The following is a 21,931-nucleotide window of genomic DNA, read 5'->3' as shown; positions in this document are numbered from 1 at the left end:
AAGAGACAAAGGTTCAGGGCGGGAAGGGAAAGAGATGCGCTTGTTTCTTCCCACAGTTACCTTGGGGGGCAAGAGCTCAGGGGCAGAACACTTGCCTTGCATGAAGGATGCCCTAGCTACACCCCCCAAACTTGCTGTTTTTATTCATTCCAGTCTTCATCTTTTAAAATTAGTACATGTTAGGGTTTCTATTGCTGCAATGAAATACCATGAGCAAAAAGCAAGTTGGGGAGCAAAGAGTTTATCTGGCTCACACTTCCATATTGCTGTTCCTCATCAAAGGAAGTCAGGGAACTCAAACAGGGCAGGAACCTGGAGGCAGGAGCTGATGCAGAGGCCATGGAGGAGAGTTGCTTACTAGCTTGCTCCCTATGACTAGCTCAACCTGCTTTCTTAAAGGACCCAGGACCGCCAGCCTAGGGGTGGTCACACCCACAATGGGCTAGACCCTCCCCTATCAGTCAGTAAGAAAATGCCTTACAGCTGGATCTTATAGAAGCATTTTCTCAACTGAGGGTCTCTCTTTGCAGATGACATAAAACTAGCCAGCACAATACATTTATTTTTTATGTGTGTATGCCCCACTTGTGTGTGTGTGCGCGCGCACGTGCAGGTGTGAGGGTGCACATATAAGCCAGAAGAACACATCAGATCTGCTGGAGCTGAAGTTCCAGGCAGTTGTAAACTGCCTACTGTGAGTGCTGGTGGACAAACTCTGGTCCTTTAAAAAAGCAGCAAGTATTCTTAGCTGCTGGACCTTCTCTCAGCGAGCCCATTCTTTTGGTTTTGTTTTGTTTGTTTGATTTTCAAGACAGGTTTTTTTTTTTTTCCTGTGTAACAGCCCTAGCTGTCCTGTGGAACTAGCGCTTGTAAACCAGGCTGGCTTCGAACTCACAGAGATCCACTTGCCTCTGCCTCCCAAGTGCCGGGTTTAAAGGCGTGTGCCACTGCTCCATTCCTTTTTTTTTTTTTTTTTTTTTAACTAAGAAAACCTACTTATTTATCTATTGGCTTTAAGAAAGGGTCTAGTTGTGCCTTTGGGGTCTCATCTATGTCCAAGTCACCCCAGTGTCTCAGTCCACTTCTACTGTTTTGTTTTTAACAAGATGTAGCCAGAGCCACGTTTGCCCGAATGCCACCATGCTCCCCGCCATGCTTACACAGACTAAACCTCTGAACATGTAAGCCACCCCAATTAAATGTTTTTCCTTATAAAAGTTGCTGTGGTCATGGTGTCTCTTCATAGCAACAGAAGCCCTAACAAGACAGAAACACTTCTCGACACAGAGGTAAAAGCCAATGACCTATATGTAGCAACCACAGATAGGGGAACTGGGAATATTTGGGATTGTCCTCCTAGTTTACAGAAAGCACACTGAATGCCAATCAAGGCATGACCCTGAAACTCGTGTGTCTGGGTTTCAGGATCCCATAAGGCACTTCCTTTAATATCGTAAAAGATCAGATCTCAGCTGGACAGTACTGGCGTATGCCTTTAATTCCGGCACTGGGGAGGCAGGTGGATCTCTGTGAGTTTGAGGCCAGCCTGGTCTATAGAGCAAGTTCCAGGACAGCCATGGTTATACATGGTTACACACATGGTCTCAAAAAACAAAACCAAAACAAGAGTCCAGATTCCATCCTTCCCGCAAATGTGCCTCACTGCTAGTAAGAGCCATTGTTACTGGGAAGTCCTAGAAGTGACACGGACCTTGGCCGGGCCATCATGGTGGGCTGGACTGCTACAGAGGTGACACATGAAATGAATATCATAAAGAAGGGCAGACGTGGTATGCAGGGAGTCACACGCTTCATTCAAGGACACCCCTCCTCATGTAATTCCCAAAGTGGGAGTTAAACCCAATTCCTTTGCATAAAGGTCTATGGCATGTCTCCTTAGCTGTTACCAAACTGTGTTTCATAGACCCAAGTGGCCATACACTTATTATTTATGTATTTATTGGTCTTTTTTTGAGCCTGGGCCTTTTGAACCCCTGCCAATCCCAGAACTTGATAAATAGTCCAGGATGTTTCAAACTTGGGTTAACCCTCCTGACTCCGCTTCCTAAGTTCTGGGGTTATAGGCATGCACTGTATTCACCTGCCTGTACCACTTTTCAAAAAATTATTTTATAAAATGTGTGTGTGTGCGCACGCGTGTGTAAGCACATGTGAATGCAGTGCCCTCCAAGACCAGAAGAGGGTGTTGGATCCCCTGGAGCTGGGGCTACAGGCACCTGTGAGCTATCCCACGTGAGCACTGGGAATTGAACTCAGGTCCTCTGCAAGAGCTGCAGGTGCTCACAGCCACTGAGCCATTGCTCCAGACCCCGAGACCACCTTCTGCTGTTCCTTTCCTTCTTACTGCAATATTGATAATCCTCTCTTTATAGAGCAAAATGAGCCTTCTTGGAAACTGAAGGTGACCTCACGGGATTTGCATGTGCAAAGGTAGATTCTGCTACTGGAGTGTGCTGTGGGAACTTCCATTTGCACACACAATCCTAGGACTAGAAAATGGAGCTGGGAACTTCCTTTTGTAAACAGCTTCGCTAAATTTGGTGGACAATGGTTAATAATTAAAAAGGACATCCCAAGTATTTGACCCAACTCAGAGATCCCCGGAATTGGTGGTTTCAGGTGTGCACTGGTTTTCCTTCATGCGTGAAGAGTCTGTCTCCAAAGCTGAGCTCATGTTACCCAGTGTGATTGGCTCTGCCAACCTTCACTGCTTTCTTCTGCTTGGCATCTCTGTGGGCTCGCTCAGGATGAACTCAGTCAACAGAGGGAACAGGGGAGGCAGATGACAGCAAGGTAATAGTGTTATCCTGAGGTTAGAAGACAATTTCCCAAGGAGTGGGTGGCATACCACAACTTTACAATCAGGATACGAAACAAAACTCAAATAGCGTTCTTTTCCTTCTCTAACTCTTGAGTCATTTAACAACATTCTGTGGAAAAGTCTGTCTGCTGCTGGGAGGGCTTTATCACTCTCCGCCACCAGCCAATTCCTTCCTAAGAAAAGCCTGAAGGACTCTGGATTCTAAACTCTACAGAAATGAGCAAGGACTTCACTTTTAATTTGTCACATACGTGGTCATTTTTCTGTTAGGAAAAATGATTCTGGTTTCCACGTATGATGGAACGTGAAGGCATTTTTGAAAGGCACATTTAAATAGGAACAGTCAATTCTAGTATAAAAATATCAAATGATTAATAGTATATTTAAGTCAAGTGGTGAAGGTGTATGCCAACGACTGACATTTGGGAAAAAGTGGGTGAGGATTTCAGAACCCTGCTCTACACTTGGAAGGAACCAATCTGAGATTTTATAGCTATCAGGACTTAAATGCCTGAAGTTCAGGTCTCACTCAGTGCCTCCAAATCCCCATCAGTGACCACAGTCACCCAGGGCTCGGGATTCCCCGACTCGGGGCTGGTAAGTACTGGATCCTAAGCATCAGAGGTGAAGAGCAGGGTCCTTTATCCTCCTAGTCGGAGGAGATACAGACCTTATGTCTAAAGAACTTTCTAAAGGCCAGTGCTAGCCTGGGGCTGTCCAGGCGTTTCTTCTTGCTCTTAGCCTGCGTCTCCAACATCTTCTGGCCAGCGTGTCCATCGCAGACACTGTCTGCTTTGGTTGCCTTCTGGACAACAGCGGGCACAGCTTAGATGTTTACTTTTACACAAACCCACTTGCTCTTCTCTGTTTCAGAGTGTACTCAGACACTGTGACAATTAACTACTGGTGTGTCACTCACATCTCCCAACCACAAAGCACCCTAGGAATACTTACCTTCTCAAGGTTCTCAAGAATGAGCCACTAAACAGGACGTTCACACACTGGTTTTTAACAATCACAGAGGTTCCAGTGACTTCTATATGGGCAGATTTCCCAGGCAAAGGAAGTGTCTGGGGTGAACCAGGTCATTGAGCCAAAATGGGAGGAGACAGGAATCAAAATAACTCAGCTATAATCACTACCAACTGTTGGCTCAGGTCACAAATGCTGTGGGGTTGTCATGAGGCACGGAGGGCATGTAGCATGATGCATGTAGCGCATGTAGCATGATGCATGTACCATGATGCATGAGCAATCATCCAGGGGATGGAGAGGTGGCTCAGCAGTTAAGAGCACTGTCAGCTCTTCTAGAGGGCCAGTGTTCAGTTCCCAGCACCCACTGGGCAGCTGAAGACCTCTGTAACTCATGTTCCAGAGGATCAGATGACCTCGTCTGACTTCCATGGGCATTGTACACATATGGTGCTTTTACATACATGTAGACAAAGCACCCATAAACATAACACAAATACATAAAAGTAAGGAAATAAAGGTATATATAAAAAAGACTCAGGGTTGGGGACTGGAAAGATGGCTCAGTGGTTAAGAGCACTGGTTGATCTTTCAGAGGTCCTGAGTTCAATTCCCAGCAACCATCTGTAATGAGATTTAGTGTCCTCTTCTGGTCGGCAGGCAGGGCAGACATACAGGCAGAACATGATACATTTAAAAAAAAAAGTATTCAGGGTCAAGTGTGACAGAGATGGAGACTTTTCAAAAGCACCTTGGGAACTTCAGAAGAAAAAGACGCCCCAAAGACAAATATAGAAGAAGCGACGTCAGCTCCTGGGCATCCCAAACAATCTGTATTCATAATCCCTCATCTAAAATACTGGTTCCCACCAGGGACTTCTCAGCCCACTGGATGGAACAATGAGATTTTATCAACAAGGTATGCCCAGTGGGGACCACATCCGCACTGTGGATGGGTTTTGGTACATGGGCCAGCTGAATAGAAAGAGCGAATCGGGTCATTTGGGAAGCCACCCAACACACCCACACGTTCCACTGTTGACAGCCCAGTATGCTGAGACTGAAAAGCACAGAAATGAACATCTCGACCCAACCATTCATTGAATTTGACCTTAGCTGCCTTGTAGCAAATGAGTCATTTTAAGAAATCCGTTCTTCAATGGGAGGAGAAATTTCTAGAGGGATCGATTGGTCCACTAGGTGTTTGTAGAAATAAGGGTGACTACATTCAAACAGAGCTCCACAGTTTACAAGATATGGCAGCCCCTTCCCTCGACCCTGGACCAGTTTTACAGATGTGGAGACTAGGTGAGGATCCCATGGCCCCTACATCAGTGACCTGGAGCTCAAACACAAGCTCTCCGGGATGAAATAGAGGGGGTTCCCCACCTCTGCTACAGCGGCAGACGAATGGGACTGGGTGGGCCATCTATTGTCCCCTATCCCCGCCAAAGCTCTTCCAGGGGGCATTATCTCTCTCCAGCTTAAATTGTCTCACAGGTTCCATGAAATTTAAACCATGTGTCCCATTACAGGCCGTCTGCCCGGCCAGATGGAAGGAAAAACATCCGTAAGAAGGTGGCTACTTCAACCCCAAGTTTACTTGGGGAAGAATTGTCTCCACTTCCAGCCTGTAAACCTCCAGGCTCAGCAGGGTCCACACCCTACCTAGCCTTTCCCCGGGCAGGTGTCCCGTGGCAGCTATTTTAATTCAACATTGCTGTGCAGTAGATATCTGCTTTTCAAATGATATGAAAATAGAAAACATATTAACACGTCCAGAGCTGCAGCTTCTGCCTTCTACTTCAGAGGAAGTCTTTAAAAAACAAAACAAAAAAACAAAACAACAACAGCAAAAAACCGAAACAAAACAATTGCTTCATTTTCTTTTCTACACACAATGAAAAAAATAGATGTTGATGGTGTCGTTATTATTAATTTGTACCCGTTATATATTTAGCGCCTGGGTGCTGTGACATTCTTTAGCCAGAGCTAGTCTATCACCTTCCAAGTGTTCCACTGAAACGTTTATTAAAATACCGTTAACCAGGGCAGAGGACTGTAGCTAAGGTAGGGATTACCTCCTAGGCAAGAGGCCCTGGATCTAATGCCGAGCGCTGCAGAATCCAAACAAACATAACCATAATCTTAACCTAAACCAAATACAGCGCCATTAAGTTTCTAGGTAGATTCATATATGCACATCATAGAATATTCATGATATGTACTTCACCCAAGACACATATGCAAATCGAAACCCAATTCTTTGCATCAAGTCAGACATATGTGCATGTCAGGACACCTACCGTGTCTTCTGGGTCCCTTCGGGTCTCCGTCTTGTTAGGCGAAACCTGGAAAGTGGGAGAAGCGCAAATGTTAGGACTCCGCTCTAGAGGCTGACAGATTTCACAGAGACAGCTCTCCAAACTGGGAAACAAAAACACCCTTGACCCAATGGAGACATGAGCAGCTCTAGGTAATAAACAGTTTACAGAATCAATATTTTATTCTGAAACATATTAGATCTTACACATCCACCAAGAGTTCAATCTCATTCAAAAATCACCTCCCCAAAGGCCATGAGGCGCCTCCTGGATTCTGACCACTAGTTGAGACACAGCACCTGTGATACATCCTGTTGATTTTTTTTTATTTTACCTGGTGAAGTCAGACTGATATTGGCATACAACTCAAACACATTTGGGAGCGGCTACTGCTGGACTCTATAACACCGCAGCTCATGTCCCACAGTTAATACCCCCGCCCATTGTTATTATGACTTCCTGTCCTAAAGCTTTGTCACTGAAGGCCAGGCCAATACAGCGTCCTGAGAAGGAACATTTACATGGCCCTGATGCTAATCTTGATACCACAACATTCAAGCATCCCTGATTCCTAGAATTAGACACGGGGACAATGACATTAAGGAAGCAAACCAGAGATGTCTACTTACGAGGGTCTTGAAGAAGCTCATAATGGAGTTGCTATTCTCTATGGTTTCTGCCTCCTGGGGGTCCTCCTTCTTGGTCCCCAGCACCTCCGGATCCCCGGGGACAAAGTAACTCGGAGTGCCAACTTTACGTCCTCTCCCCTCACCGTCAACTAAGTCCTGGGGACAAAGCAGAGTTTTCACAGTTGCAGCCCCTTGGATGCAGACTCTCAGAGTCCTCCTTTGATTCCACACCCCTCTCTTCCTCATCCCCTAATTCCTGCCATAGCTCTGCTGCCCACGGCCCTGCAGGACAATCGCCAGTTTATGAGAGCTCTTCTTGCCTTCCCTTCCCCCTCCTGCTAACACAATCATCACACATGGTAGGAGGGACATTGTTTGGGGCCAGAGGGTAACAAACTGAGCGGTGCATATCACACCCCAAACAAAACCCCTTTTCTTTCAAGTATGCAAGGAGGTGGTCAGAGAAGCCAAGGTTTCCATCTCTGTGGTCTCTGCGTCTGATGGTCTGTGTGTTAGGCTAGAGATGTCCCTGTGGGATTTCCCACAATTCCCAGAGCCAAATCATAGCAATAGCAATAACAATAACAACTCTTTCCCCAATAGCTACTCTGGGAGTCTGTTGGTAACCGGGATATGGCTTGGGAACTGATTCCTTTTCTTGTCCCGTTTTTTACCATGATCCTGAGCCAAGACACTGTCACAGCTCCACTCCAAGAGAGTCACGACTCTTGCCCTGTTTACTCGTGTCCTGGCGGCCTCCCTCACTTCACAGATTTATGCCTCATATCTTACCAGCTTCCAATGCCCTCTCACGGCTTTGGAGTCAGGTCCACACTCTGACACGGCTTCCTCAGGGTCATTCTTTCTGAGAGAGAGGTGTGGCTCTCTCCACAGTCTCTTACCTCTCTCTGATTCCTCTCTTTCTGTTCTTTCTGGTCTGATTTCTTGGAGTTTCTCAAACACTCTATACTACAAATTATTTCTAACTCCATGGCTCTGGAATCTTCTGCCCCTCTGGTGAAGATCCTCCATATCTTCTTTTAGGGTGTTGGAAAAATTAGGGGGGTGGTGTGTGTGTCTGTGTCTGTTTGTGTGTGTGTGTGTATGCACATGCGTGTGAGTGCAGGTGCCCATGGAGGTCAGAAGAGGGTGTCAGATCACCTGGAGCTGAAGTTACACAGGTAGTTGTGAACGGCCTGATGCTGACTTCTGGCAACCCAGCTGGGGGCTGCTCTAAGCACAGTATGAGCTGTTAAGGTCCTAGTCCTCACTCCAGCCCCCACCCTACATCTTAAGTGGTGCCTTTTCCAGGAGGCCATTTCCAAAACTCCAGCTAAAGCTCTCCTCCTACACCTCTGTCCTTTCTACCTGTAGTGTCCCAATACTTTCACTAACCTCATCCATCACAGACTTTGTCCTTACCTGCCCACAGACCAGCATCTCCACAAAGATGGAAGCTGTGTTTATTTTGTCCTATTTCTTATGTATCAAGGACAGTGTCTTAATTATGGTTTCTATTGCTGTGAAGAGACATCATGGTTATGGCAACTCTTATAAACATTTTTACTGTAGTGGCTTAGAGTTCAGAGGTTTAGTCCCTTATCACTACAGTAGGACATGCTGGCATACAGGCATATAGGGTGGCAGAGAGGTATCAGGAAGTAGTCTGAGACACTGGATGGTACCTTGAGCATATGAGACTACAAAGGCCACCTCCACAGTGACACCTCCTAATAGTGCCATGTCTTTTGGGGGGCATTTTCTTTCAAACCACCCTAGTCAGTGAGGCCACAAAAGACATCTAATAACTCTGTACTGTTTAAGTGCTTAGCAAATGAATAGAGGGATTAAAAGTTTCAAATAGGTGCTGGAGAGAAGGATCAACATCAAAAATGCTCATTGATCTGGCAAAGGACCTTGGTTCAGTTCCCAGCACACACATCAGGTGTCTCACAACAGCCTTTAACTCTAGTTCCAGGGGATCCAACACCCTTTTTCTGTGGGCACCTACATGCATGCAGTATACATAAACACAGACCATCATATACATACATATAAATAAATCTTTTTTGAAAACTTGATGTAAGTGAGTCGAGGATGTCTGTCTTAACTAGCTTCTCTTGCATAAGAAGAGGACAGAGCTGGCTCCCCACACGCAAGCAGCTAGACCCCGCCATCTGTGTGCCTCCCATGATACTTATTCTGTTTCCGGTGGATTTATTTATTGTGCAATATGTTTACTTATGGGTAACTGTGTTTGTGGCTTTACATTTTGTTCATTATAAGCATCTTGTAGCTTTACTTCAGAGTGTGTGGGGGTGTGTGGGGATGGTGGTGAGTGTGTTTGTGCATGTGCCTCGGTGTGCATGTGGAGGTCAGAGGACAACTCTTCACATTCCTCCTTGCCTTTGAGGCAGAGTCTCTCTCGCTGTTATTGTGGCTGCATACCCCAGGCTAGCTGGCTTAGAACTTCTGCGCAGCTCTCTTGTCCACCTCTATTATTTCACAAAGAATGTGCGATTACAGACGCATGCTACAAAATTCAGCTTTTACACAGATCCAGGAATTGAGTTTGGGTCATTAGGCGCCTGTGAAAAGCACTTTTATCCCCTGAGCTATCTCCTCGGCCCTCACTTTAATTTATTAAGCCCTCACATGTTGCTTCATTTCCTTTGGCAAATTACCAGGGTGAAATTTACAGGTCAAGAGTTAAGCAAATTTTATAAATGGATATTCCTGCCGGACAGCAGGGGTGACAGTAGGTTCCCTGCAGTTCTGACCATGCAGGCAGCTCTGTGTCTCTGCCAAGCAGGTTGGTAGAGCAGGCAACACCTGTAACGTGCCCAGGATGGGTAGGGGAAGAGGATGTGACCAGGGACTGACAGCCAGAAGCTTCAGGTGCAGCGGCAGAAGAGGATGAGTCTGGCTCCACGCTTTCCTGGCCCTTCGTCACCACACACACACACACACACACACACACACACACACACACACACACACAGAGTCTTTTCCTTCATCTCAAGGGTTAGGGGTCATTCTTGAACTCCCCAGCTGTTCTTCCACTGCTGCCAACTCCCCAGGGGAAGGATGGGAGGGATGGCAGGGAGCCCTTTTCCCTTTCTCACACTGCCCAGGGCGTGAGCTTCCAGGAGCCCACAGAGACTCTGCATTTCTAACTATTTTGATCACTTCCCCCGACAGAGAAGGATGAGATACAACAACCTTGCTCTTAGGTCAGATTTTTGGCCTTCTTCCCTTGGCAGTTTCTGGAAACCCAGGACAAACTAATCTTGGTTTAAATGTCTCAAACCAGAAAAGCATTTCAGAGGAATGGAATGATTTCTGATTTTTGTGAGCTATTATAACTCAGACAAGATTATTAGTCATAATATATCACTATTTATTATGGAAATAATAAAATGGCCAGTTTTTAAAAAGATCTATTTATATGTATGAGTGTTTCTTCTGAGTGTATTCATGTGTACTACATGCCTGATATTAAGGGAGGTCAGAAGAGGGGGTCAGATCCCCTGGGACTGGAGTTACAAACAGCTGTGGGCTGCCATGTGGGTGCTGGGAACTGAACCCTCATCTTCTGGAAAAACAAGTGCTTTTAAGCACTGAGCTATTTCTTCAGTCCCTCAAGGTTTTGAACGTCAACTGGACATAACCTAGAATCACATGGGAAAGAGAGTGTCAGATGAGAGACTGTCTAGATTAGCTTGGCCTGGGGTCATGTCTGTGCAGATATCTTATTAGTGAAAGGCCTGCCCAAGTGGGTGGCACCATTCCCTGGGCATGGGATCCTTGATTGTATAAAGGGGGAGAGTGCAAGCTGGGCCTAAGTATGCATGCACGTTTAATTCATGTTAATTTACTTCACTGCTTTCTTCCCTTAACTGTGGCTATAATTAGACCAGTTCCTGATGACATCACCTCTACAGTGCTGACATCACCTCTACAGTGCTGACGTCACCTCTACAGTGCTGGCGTCATCTCCACAGTGACCAGTTGCAACCCGGCTATGTGACCTGTTATAGGAGGCTGCTTGTTTGTTCCCTAGCCACCTGGCAGCTCAGACTCAAAATAACCACACAGAAACTGTATTAATTAAATCACTGCTTGGCCCATTAGCTCTAATGGTAACAAACCACAAGTCTCTTGGTAAAATATAAAATAACACAAGTGGATTAACTTAAAATGTATGAGTTAGTTAATAAGAAGCCTGAGCTAAAAGGCCAAAAAGTGTTATAATTTATATAGTTTCTGTATGATTATTTGGGTCTGGGCAGCTGGGAAAATAAAGTGTAGTCTCCTTTTACAACATGGGGGATGAGGTTACTGGCCCAGAGTTATACAGACGTCAGGTCTCCACCACCTTTGACATTACAGACCTTCCTCACGATCAGCTCAGCTCAACTGAGCAGTAAAATTCAGCACCATGTAAATGAAACTTGGGGTCTGAGAAGTCAATAGCTTCATAAGGTGTGTCCGTATGCATATACTCAGTTCCGAAATCCTCCAACACCTCCTACAGCTTAAATCCTTAAGCTCTGCCCTTAGAATGTGCCTAAGCCACATCACTTTTATTTCTTGGACACGCCTGTGTAATGGTGTATATAGTGTGTCTCACTTATCAGAACTTTCCCAAGCCCTTCATCTCAGTCTCACAGAAATGGTCAAAAGCATTTTACAGGAGAGGAAACTGAGGCCCAAGAAGCCACTTCATGTTGAGGCCACACGGTGTCCAAGTATTCTCAATAGCCCATTTCGTCTGTCCAGTCTTCACGCCTCCTTGTGATGAAGAGTCCCAAATACCCGTCATGCATCCTGTCCTCAGTTCTCTTCAGCCCCTTCTGTGTTTGAATATTTTCCCTTTAAGAGTCTCGATTGCAGCCTTAGCAGTCTTTCTGAAGTTCCTGGAACGCGTTGGGCAGGTTCCTGTCCCAGGTTGTTGCATGAGCTCTTGCCAGGGAATAATATTCTGTCTTACTTCCTTCAAGTCTTTGCCAACCGTTCCATTTTCATTGAACTTTTTCCTTACCACCCCACTTTCAACTGCTACAACTCATGCAGTCCAGCTTGCGTTCTTCTAGGGCATTTCACCCTAACACCGGGCCTCCTCCTCCCACCAGGGACCTGTAGTAGTGATTGCTGAGACAGTTTTGATTTTCCCGACGGAGGGTCCCACTGACATCTGGTAGGCAGACTCCGGGAATACTGCCAAGCAGATCCTGCAATACACAGGGCAGGGAATTTTCCAGCCTGAACATCAAGCGAGAGCAAGGAGCTGGAGAAATCCCTCGTTGTATTAAAAACATCACCCATTCATTCCTTTGTGCCTCTTTTCCCCCTAGAATGGGAAGCTTTGTTCTTCTTCACCAGTGTCCACCACTTACACCTGGACTTGTGCCCGTAGCAGATGCTCCGAAAGAACGGATGAATGAACAAATGAATGATTTCATCCAAGTGAGACTGGCGTCATTCATTTTTATTAAGGAGTGTGCTGACGAGTTTCCAAAATCACAGCCTATACATTAGGCTTCTCCAAATTTAAAAGAGCTCACCTTTGTTTCTTTTTCTGTACCTGTGATAAAATGCTCTGACCTGGAGCAACTGAGAAGGACAGGACCCCCAGAAGGCACCAGAAGTCTGCAGAAGCTGATCCCATTAAATATGAAGTCAGAAGAAGAGAACAACGAATGCATACATGCTGGAGCTCCCCTGGCTCACTTGCCTAGGGAATGGTGTCGCCCACACTGGGCAGGTCTTCCCACATCAGTTAACACAACGAAGGTTTTTCCTATCAGGCGTGCCCAGAGGCTGATCTCCCAAGTGACTCTAACTTGTGTTACCTTAACAACGCTTTCTTAGCCATTGTTCTTTTGCTGTGAAGAGACACATGACCACATCAACTCTTATAAAGGACACATTTAACTGGGGCTCACTTACAGCTTCAGGGGTTAGTCCATTATCATCACGGTGGGGAGCATGGCAGCATGCAGGCAGACACAGTATTGGAGCTTAGAGTTCTGCATCCAGATCCACAGGCAGCAGAAAGGGAGAGAAAGACTGGGCCTAGCATGGGCTTTTGAAACCTCAAAGCCCACCTGTAGCAGGTTTTTTCTTTTGGGTCACCAACCAGCTCCCAAATCATGACACAGAGACTTATTGTTAGTTCTGAATGCTCAGTCTTAGCTTAGTCTTGTTCCACTATCTCTTATAACTTAGATTAACCTGTTTCTCTTCATCTCTGTTTGGTCTTAGGGATTTTTACCTTTCTGTATGTCCTACTTTCATTGCTTCCCCTGTGTCTGTCTGTCTGTCTGGCAGCAGCTACCTGGCAGACCCTAGGCATTGCCCTCTTTTGCTCCCTCGTTCTCTCCCCCTGCCAACCCACCTATCCCTCTCCCGCCTAGCTATTGGCTATTCAGCATTTTCTTAGAGTGATCAGGTGCCTTAGTCAGGCAAGGGGAAACAAATATAACACAACTTTTACACATTTAAAGTAATATTCCACAGCACCCACACCTAATGGCACACTTTCTCCAACAAGGTCACACCTTCTACAAGGCCACACCTCCTAATCCTTATAATCCTTTCAAATAGTTCCACTCCCTGATAACCAAGATTTCAAATACATGCATCTATGGGGAGCATTCTTATTCAAACCACCACAAACATGACCATAACTTTGTCCTGTGAAGTACCTTGAATATATAAGAAACTCAACACAGTTAAGAGCTATGGCTGCTCTTCCAAGGGACCTGGATTTGGTTCCCAGCACCCACATGATGGGTCACAGCCATTTTTAACTCCAGTTCCAGGGGATTTGATGTGTTCTTCTGGCCTCTGAGGCAAAACCCTCACTTGCACAGAAAAATATGAGTCAAACAGAGCTGCTTCAGCAGGTGAAAGCACTTGCTGCTAAGCCTGATGACATAAGTTCAAGTTCGATCCTTGGGATCCACACGGTAGGAGAGAAGTGACTCCCACAAGTTGTCCTCCGACCTCCACATACATGTGTGTGAGCACACGCATACACATAAATAAGTGCAGCTTTAAAACAATACCTTTTATTTATTCTTTGACAGCTTCATACACCCATATAGAGTATTTTGAATATATCCAGCCCAGGGCCCCACTCACCCCAGACTCCCAGTACAGGTCCCTTCCATCTTCATACCCTCTCGTTTTATTTTGGAATCCACGTAGTCCAGCTGCCTGCTGGGGTAGTTACCGATCACGCTGGCTTGATGTCCTGAAGGTCTGCTGCAAGTGATCAGAGCTTCAGCCAGCTTGGGCCGGTGAGAGTCCTGTCGCGTGCAGAGCACAGCCTGCCACAACTCTCCCGCCATCCTCCAGCTCTCTCTTTCTCTCTGTCCCTCTTCTCCAGCGTTCTCCATGACTTGGGGCGGGGTGATATAAATGTCGTGTTAGGGTTAATCTCTCAACAGTCGCTCTTAGCATTCGGCTCGGTTTTGAGTCTCCACGTTGACTGCTGGCTGCTGCAGAAACAGACTTCTCTGACCAAGGTTGAGGGTGGCGCTAGCTACGCTCCTGAGCATTGCTTCTGGAGAAACAAATCTCATCTGCACAAACCCCATATATCAATGTTCCTCATATCTTTATTAATAACCACTCCAAATGACGGAAAAATCAAATGATTAAACACATTTTAAAAATAGTTTAACAAACTTGTAAATCCATGGAGCATTCCTCAGCAATGAGACGGGACACAGGCAATGGTCTGGATCAATCCATAGCAAAGTCCATTGAGGGAAAATGTCTGTCCCAAATATTCACAGCATATGTCCCTGCTTATATAACAGCCTTGAAATGGGAAATCAGGAATGGGGGACACATTGATTCACGGCTGCTAGGAGTGAGGAATGGAGAGGGATTGCACAGGCCAGCAATCCCAACCCAACGAAGACTGAGCCAGGAGGTTTGTGATTTGAAGGCAGCCTGAGCTATATAATAGTCTAGCCTGAGCTACATAATAGCTCGAGTCTAGCCTGGGCTGTGCAGTGAGACACTGTCTTGGGAGTTGGGGGAGGGAGCAGGATGGATGTAGATCTGTGGAGACAGAATGCTGTGCCCACATCGGTGGCAGCACCCGACTGTGACCAAACACTGCCACCTTGTAAGGTGCCCAGAAAAATAAAATAAATTAGCAAGTGGTGTTAGCATGTGAAGTTAGACTGCAGCCATATGATGGATATTCTGTAGCGACAGATTTTACTGAGGAATGTGTGATGAGAAGGAACAATGACCTCTATCATTCTAGGAGCCACCAAACACACTGGTCTGGCTCTAGGCCACTGGTCTGGTTCTATGTCACACTCGTCCGGCTCTAGGCCACACCCGTCTGGCTCTATGTCACAGTGGCCCGGCTCTATGTCATACTTGTCTGGTTCTATGCCACACTGGTTCTCATGAGGACTGATGAAGGAGAGTCTGTTTACAATTCCAATTTTGCAGATGAAGAAATTGATGTATGAAAAGAATAGATACTTCCCTGTGGTTAAAGAGCAGAGTCGAGATTGAACCCTGACCTCTGCAATTGCATAGCGAAAGGCTTGCAGGTACCACCCTGCCTTCACTGGCTCATCTCCGCGCTCCAGGTTTGCTCAAATACCCACCCAGCAATGGATTTGATCTTAAGTTCCCTCCTCCCTATCCTTTTTCACTGAGGGATAGTTTCCCACATTTCCAAAAGCTATGTGATCTCTTTGATCCTAAAGATGTGCGGGGCTCTAGTCTAAGATGGGAAAGGTACACAAGCCCAGGAAGGTGAAGGAGGACATCCTGAGGAAACGCGTAGGGACAAACAACGATCAACTGAGGGGTGTGTGTGTGTGTGTGTGAACATTTAGTTTGCTGTCATAGCCCCACCCCAGCTCAGGGGTGGGGTAAAGGCACTACTGAAAGAGAACACGAGGGGAATTGTACAGTTCTAGACTTAAAGGTTTTTGTGTCTAGGACAGAGAAAGAGTGCAAAGCAAAGAATCTGAATGTCTGTACAAAACCTTCATCCGGCAGGCATGCTAGCAGGCGCCCAGGCGCTGCTGGTCGAAGCAGAAATTAAGTCAGTCTGGGTAGAGGGCAAGTTTGGGGAATTTTTAGTAAATACTTGGTAATTTATGGTAAGTACTTGCCAAATATTAAAAAAATGCCTAGCAATTCCATTTCTAAGAGTTTATTCTAAACCTAAGATCACATGGGCTAAATGAGAGAAGGAAAGAGTTGTTTGCTGTAGGAAGGTTGGCAAAAAAAGTTGGGGAGACAGGAAAAACCATGAATAGGGCATGGCTAAAGACATGATGGCATGTCTGTCTATTCGTAGACTACTTCTTAGGCATGAGGAGTGAGGAAGTCTCTATGTGCAGACCAGGAAACATGACCTGAGCAAACAGCATGGAGCAGATAGTGGGTAATTCTAGATTACCATGTCTGGAAAGGGAAGAAATAACAAATCAGATCTTATTTCTGTCCAAAGCAACGATAGAAAGATACACTAACATACAAAGGATGTTCAGTCAGGGACATGGTAAACACATGTATCGATTGTAATTTCTTGTTTTGAGCCAGGAGAGTGCATTACCGCGTTGGTTTTAAGTTTTAGGGACAGGCCCGGATGTGATTTCCTGCTTTCTCCCGCTGAGGAAAGCTGTGGCCTCCTTGGCTGCAGGGTCTTGGGAACAGGACCATGGTGGCTGAAAGCTGGGCAAGCGGTGACTTCATTGGAATCTTTACACCAGGAACCTGGCAAAAAGCACAGGAGCTCCAATGGAAGGAAGAGGAGGGGAGGCATGAAAGGGACCTCGGCTCATGTTCATGCTGTGACTCCCTGAGAAATTGGAGCCATGCTGGGAGCTGCCTGGGATCAAAGGAAAGCGAGGGACCCGGCTCTCCTCTCCCCCGGATGCCGGGACAGCAGCGAGGGTTTCGTTTGCCAGGCAACCGTGTCTCCCACTCATGTTTCTTCATCCCGGAGCAGAGGCACCTTGATGGAGCCATTAGAGTCCAGGGAGAAAAAGATGCTAATTTGCCTAAAAAGGAAGTAAATCAGCTACTGGAAAGAAGATCCCAAAAGCATTTTGGGTGGCTTCATTAGGGAATTGTGATTCTTCCAAACACAATATATGTTTTTTTGTTTTGTTTTGCTTGTTTTTTTTCCCCACGAAGCTCACAGTTACTGAGGAAAATCAAAGATGTATTATCAGTGTAGGGAAATGTGGCTTTTATTTTTCTCACAATTCCTATTCTGATTTTCATTGACTAATAAAAATGCGTTCTCATGCTTTAAGCACAGGGCCAGACAGGGAAAGAATGCAATTGAAGCAACCTAGGAACTGTCCATCAGGAAACGGCATTTCTACTGCCACTGTCGGACAGTGCAGAAGACAGGCTTCTTAGAAACGCCAGCGTTGTTTCAGAGCAAGGAATGGCCACCCAAGGTCGGGATCGCCGAGTTTGGGAACTGAGGAGAGGGAAATCATCTCTGGGCATCCTGTGACCAGCGAGGGAGGTATCCAGATGTCCAGTGTGACTTGGGATGGGCTAGCCTCGTAGCGCCACCTACTGGAAGAACCGGGGAAATTCTGGGTGTGTGGGCTTCCTAACTCATGTTTGTAATCCCAGTATTCGAGAGACTGAAGCAGGAGGATTGCCTCGAGCTTGGGGCCAATTTAGGCTATATTACAATACTCTGTCTCAATACCCCTCCCCAAATTAAAAACAAACAACCTAAAAATAATGGAAAACATAGAGAAACAAATAGGAAAACTACGTTCATTAAGCCGTCATGAAGAAATCACTACTAATAATTTCAGTATTTTTCATTCTCTTTTTCTCCGTGGAAGAGTTGGTGCATGCGGAGGCTGACGGAGAGTTAGATACAATGGATCTTTCTCACTCTGAACTCTTTTCTTGCAAAGGACCCTAGAACTGAAAAAAAAAAAAATCCCTGTACTGGGGTTGAGCATACATTGGAAGGATGTTTGTCCAGCATCCACAAAGCCCTGGTTCCATCCCCAGCACCACGATAAATAAAAAGCAAATAAATAATCTTGTGGATAAAATGTTGCTAAATGCCTCAGGAAATAAATTTAACTATAAAGTGGGTCATTTGAAAGGTGAGTGTTCTTGGAAAAAATAGTTTAAATGTGTGTTGTCACCATACAGGATTGAAACAAGCCACACAGAGATCCACGTAAACCAGACTTTGAATGGAAATAAAATAAACCTGAAAATATAAAACTCTTAAGAGCTGGACAGATGGCGCTGCAGTTAGGAGAATTTGTTGCTCTTAGGGCGGGTATAGCACCCACCCTAACTCCCGCTCCAGGGGTTCTGACGCCCCCTTCTGGCCTCTGAGGACAGACACTGCATGCATGTGGCACATAGATAATCAAGCAGGCAAAATATATATGTAAAACGGAATTATGAATATATATATATATATATATATATATATATATCCATGTCCTCTGCCATGTTTTCTGAAAGAGATCTAAAAATTCTTACTTTCCCACTTCCTTCCTCTTTGGGAGGAGGAAGAGGCAATTCTGCCAACTTTATTTGCTTTTTTAAATTGAGTCCAGTAACTGAGGCATTGCGAAGACCGCCCGTCTTCGTTCCTCTACAGAGAAACCTTAGCGTGTGTAAAGCTCATCTGTGTCTCCCCAGAGGAGTCGATCAAGGGCTCCAGACATTGGATTTATATCACCCAAAGCCATGGGCTTGCTGGGGAACGTAATTCTTCCATTAACCATGCTGATTGTTTGTGACTGACTGGTGATGGAGGGGCAGAAAAAGCATCAGAGAAGACCAATGGTTCCCCCTTGCTTCCTGTACCAAGAGTCTCCTTCCTCCTCCCTCCCTCCCTCCCTCCCTCCCTCCCTCCCTCCCTCCCTCCCTCCCTCCCCCCTCCCTCCCTCCCTCCCTCCCTCCCTCCCTCCCTCCCTCCCCCCCTCCCTCCCTCCCTCCCTCCCTCCCTCCCTCCCTCCCTTCCTGTGTCTCAGTGGCTCTTCTTGACCCGAAGGCTTGCTGTTTTTCAGCTTGATCCCCATCAGCACAGACAGGTGAATAGAGATTTTTAGTTTAATGGAATGTTCTTGTTTGTGTCTTTGTTTTGGAACAAGGTCTCATGCAGTCCAGGCTGGACTCAAACTCACTGTATAGCTGAGGAGGACTGTGAATTTTGGATCCTCCTGCCTTCCGTCTTCCTGATGCTGGGGTTCTCTGCTCGAGCCACTATGTCTAGTTTACGCAATGCTGGGACTGGAACCCAGGGTCTCGGGCACACTAGACAGACACTGGCAGCTGAGTTGCACCCCTAGCTTTCGGCTTTTGTTTTTGGCATTAGTAATTACTTCGGGGCTGTACCTAGGGACACATGCGTGAGCTCACTCTTGCTTGGGCATGAAATGGAATATGAGTTTTGCGGCTGGCAAGGTGTGGAGGGGAGAGGTGGAGGGGAGAGGTGGAGGGGAGAGGTGGAGGGGAGAGGGCAACGAGGGCTTGCAGGGGGCACCTCTGTCACCTGCATCCTTCTAGACTGATAACTGAATTCACAGTTATTAGAGGGGGAAAACCTCAGCATTAATAACTGCCTCAGACTAACATAAACTCGTAACCCACTGTTCATAACAGATAGATTGTGGGCTTAACAAACTTTCCCAACAGTGTGAAGGGTTTTTAGTGCTGCTGAAATAGGGCAGTAGACTCTCTAAGTACTGCTTGGTGTTGTGGAAAGAAAGAAAGAAAGAAAGAAAGAAAGAAAGAAAGAAAGGAAGGAAGGAAGGAAGGAAGGAAGGAAGGAAGGAAGGAAGGAAGGAAGAAAACAAGCACACACACATGCACGCATGCACATGCACACACACGCGCACACCCTCACTCTTTTCCTTGTCATTTTAGATAACACTTCCCTCATTGCCCTCCCATCCATTTTAATGGCCAATCTCCTCTTCCCAACCCCAACCCACCTACAGCTTAGACACTCAGGAGCTTATTGCTCACTCATTCGCGGTTTCGTTTGTGGTTGTTTGTTTTGCTCTTTTGAGACAGGATCTTGTACAGCTGAGGCTGGCCTCTTGCTCACTGTGTAGCAGAGGATAACCTTGAACATCCTAGTCTTCTGGCTCTGCCTCTCAAGTGCTGGGATTACAGACAGGTGTCATCATCACATCTAGCTTCTTTCTCATTTTAGAGCTCGGCAAGCATTTCTGAGGGCATTGCTGGATGAAAGGAGAGCAGGAAGCAGAAACAGCAAGCTTGCTCGCTCTTCACCTCTTCACATGTGGGGCCCGAGTGACTCAGGCCATCCCATAAGAAAATCTACAAGGACCGAGGAGATGGTTCAGCGAGTAAAGGGTGCTTGCTGCCAAACCTGACGACCAGTATTGATTCAGGGACCCATGTGATGGGAAGAGAAAATCATCCTCACAGGTTGTCCTCTGCCCTATGTGCATGCATGCACACGGAATAAATAAATAAGTGTAACGATAAAAAGCTTGGGAGAGGGGCGAAGAAACTCATTAGATGAGATGCTAGGACTAGGAAAGCCAAACCACTTTCTTTTGTACAAGGTTCGTGTTTAAATAATCAGCGCAGAACTTGAATACATTTAAAAGCAAAGAGAAGCATTTTGAAATCTTAAGGTCTCGTCCCTGGCATCCACCCCCAACCACAAAGATAGCCCTGGAAGGACCACGGGGGAGACAGAAACCCAGTGTTTCCTTTTATAACCAGGAAGCCTGATTTCCATCATAGGATCACTTTGTGCACGTGTGAGGAAATCTATTAAATGTTTATCTTGGAAGCTCGGTTCAGCTGGGGAGAGAGAGGAAGAAAGCCACGTCCCTGCCAGCCAGTTGGTCTGTGTGAATCACAGCTCAGTCAGACTTTCAGGTCTATAATTTATCTTTTCTTTGGCCTCTGGGGTAAATGCTCCATTTGTGCGTGAATTCTGGCCTTGTTTTAATTATGCTATGGTCTGAATGTAGTTTTATAAGGCACACAAATGAGATTGTTATTCTGAAAACACAGATTTGTGTGTTCCCCTCCCCTCCCCCAGGATGAGACGGGAGCCGGTTATCTCGGCCCTAATTCAGGACTCGGTGGGTCAGTGGCTGGAATTCCAAACCCAGCATGCGGTGACAGTGGGTGGTGGAGGCACAGAACTGTGGGGGATGGGAGCCAGGGAGGGAAAGCTGACGTGGCAGAACCCAGCGCCTAATTCACCCTAAGAATTCTGAACCCAGTGTTTAACTTTGCGCTGTGGCGGTACTAGCTGCAAGAATGGTATTAATTGGAACGTTTTATTCGTGTTATTTTCTGAGGGCTGTATTTTCTCACTACACTTAAAAAAATTGGTTTTCCTCTAAACACAGAAGTAGGCCACAGGGGCCAGATAAGAAACCTGTACAAATCAGAAGGCTATGGATTTTTTTTCTTTTTTGCTGTTCAATTTTTTAAAAAAACTTTGCACATATACGCATCCAAATATCCATGCGCTTGTGGGCTGAAGGAGAAATGGTTATCTTATACTTTGCAAAAAAAATATTTTACATCAGCATAGTACACAATGGACACTCAATATTTCCAATTTCAGCGATATCGCCTACCAAAAAAATGCAAATTTGAAGTGTAACACAATTAGCCACACACATTTCCTTGGCAAATATATGTAGGAGAGTTCTTTTCTCCAGGAAAGAAAACATGCTTATAATTGGGGGAGGGCTTGCTCCGGAAGATGATTTCAGCCTCAAACCCCTGGGCCGGACTCCTCCATACTTGCTGTGTTGCTACCACAGATCACATCTCGAAGCCAATCTCACCTGGGAACCACAACTAAGTCCAATTGCCGTCTGGGAAGGTGTCCCCTCATCCCAGCCCAAAAGAGGAGGCCGACTTCACAAAGCAAACCTCAAAACTGTTGGTCCCCAAGAGAGTCAGGGTGGAATGAATATGCCTGGGGTTTGTGACTGAATACCTTCAAGATCTAGCTGACGGATGGATGCTGGTTTGACTTGTTTAAGGAGGATTTGGTTGAATCACTAGGCCACCAGGTACTACGGATAGAGCACAGTTCTTCACTATCTCCTTATGAATAGCTTGATTTTTTTTTTCCTCACTCAGGCAACGGCCTGGCTTCG

At 46.0% G+C, this 21,931-nt stretch overlaps 1 protein-coding gene across 1 annotated transcript in view; it reads right to left on the bottom strand.

Moving 5' to 3' along the window:
• Positions 1–21,931, bottom strand: part of Bcas1 (brain enriched myelin associated protein 1) — an 83,215-nt gene that overhangs the window by 43,188 nt on the left and 18,096 nt on the right. The window contains exons 4-6 of the mRNA XM_057781053.1: positions 6,768–6,923; positions 6,121–6,165; positions 3,513–3,644 (exon numbers count right to left, since the gene is read on the bottom strand). Coding sequence (XP_057637036.1) covers positions 3,513–3,644; positions 6,121–6,165; positions 6,768–6,923 — 333 coding nt within the window. The remainder of the gene's footprint in view (positions 1–3,512; positions 3,645–6,120; positions 6,166–6,767; positions 6,924–21,931) is intronic.

Source organism: Chionomys nivalis, chromosome 9, assembly GCF_950005125.1.
Source record: "Chionomys nivalis chromosome 9, mChiNiv1.1, whole genome shotgun sequence".
Lineage (NCBI taxonomy): Eukaryota > Metazoa > Chordata > Mammalia > Rodentia > Cricetidae > Chionomys > Chionomys nivalis.
Note: the sequence above shows the minus strand (reverse complement) of the source record. Positions and strands in the feature narration are given on the sequence as shown.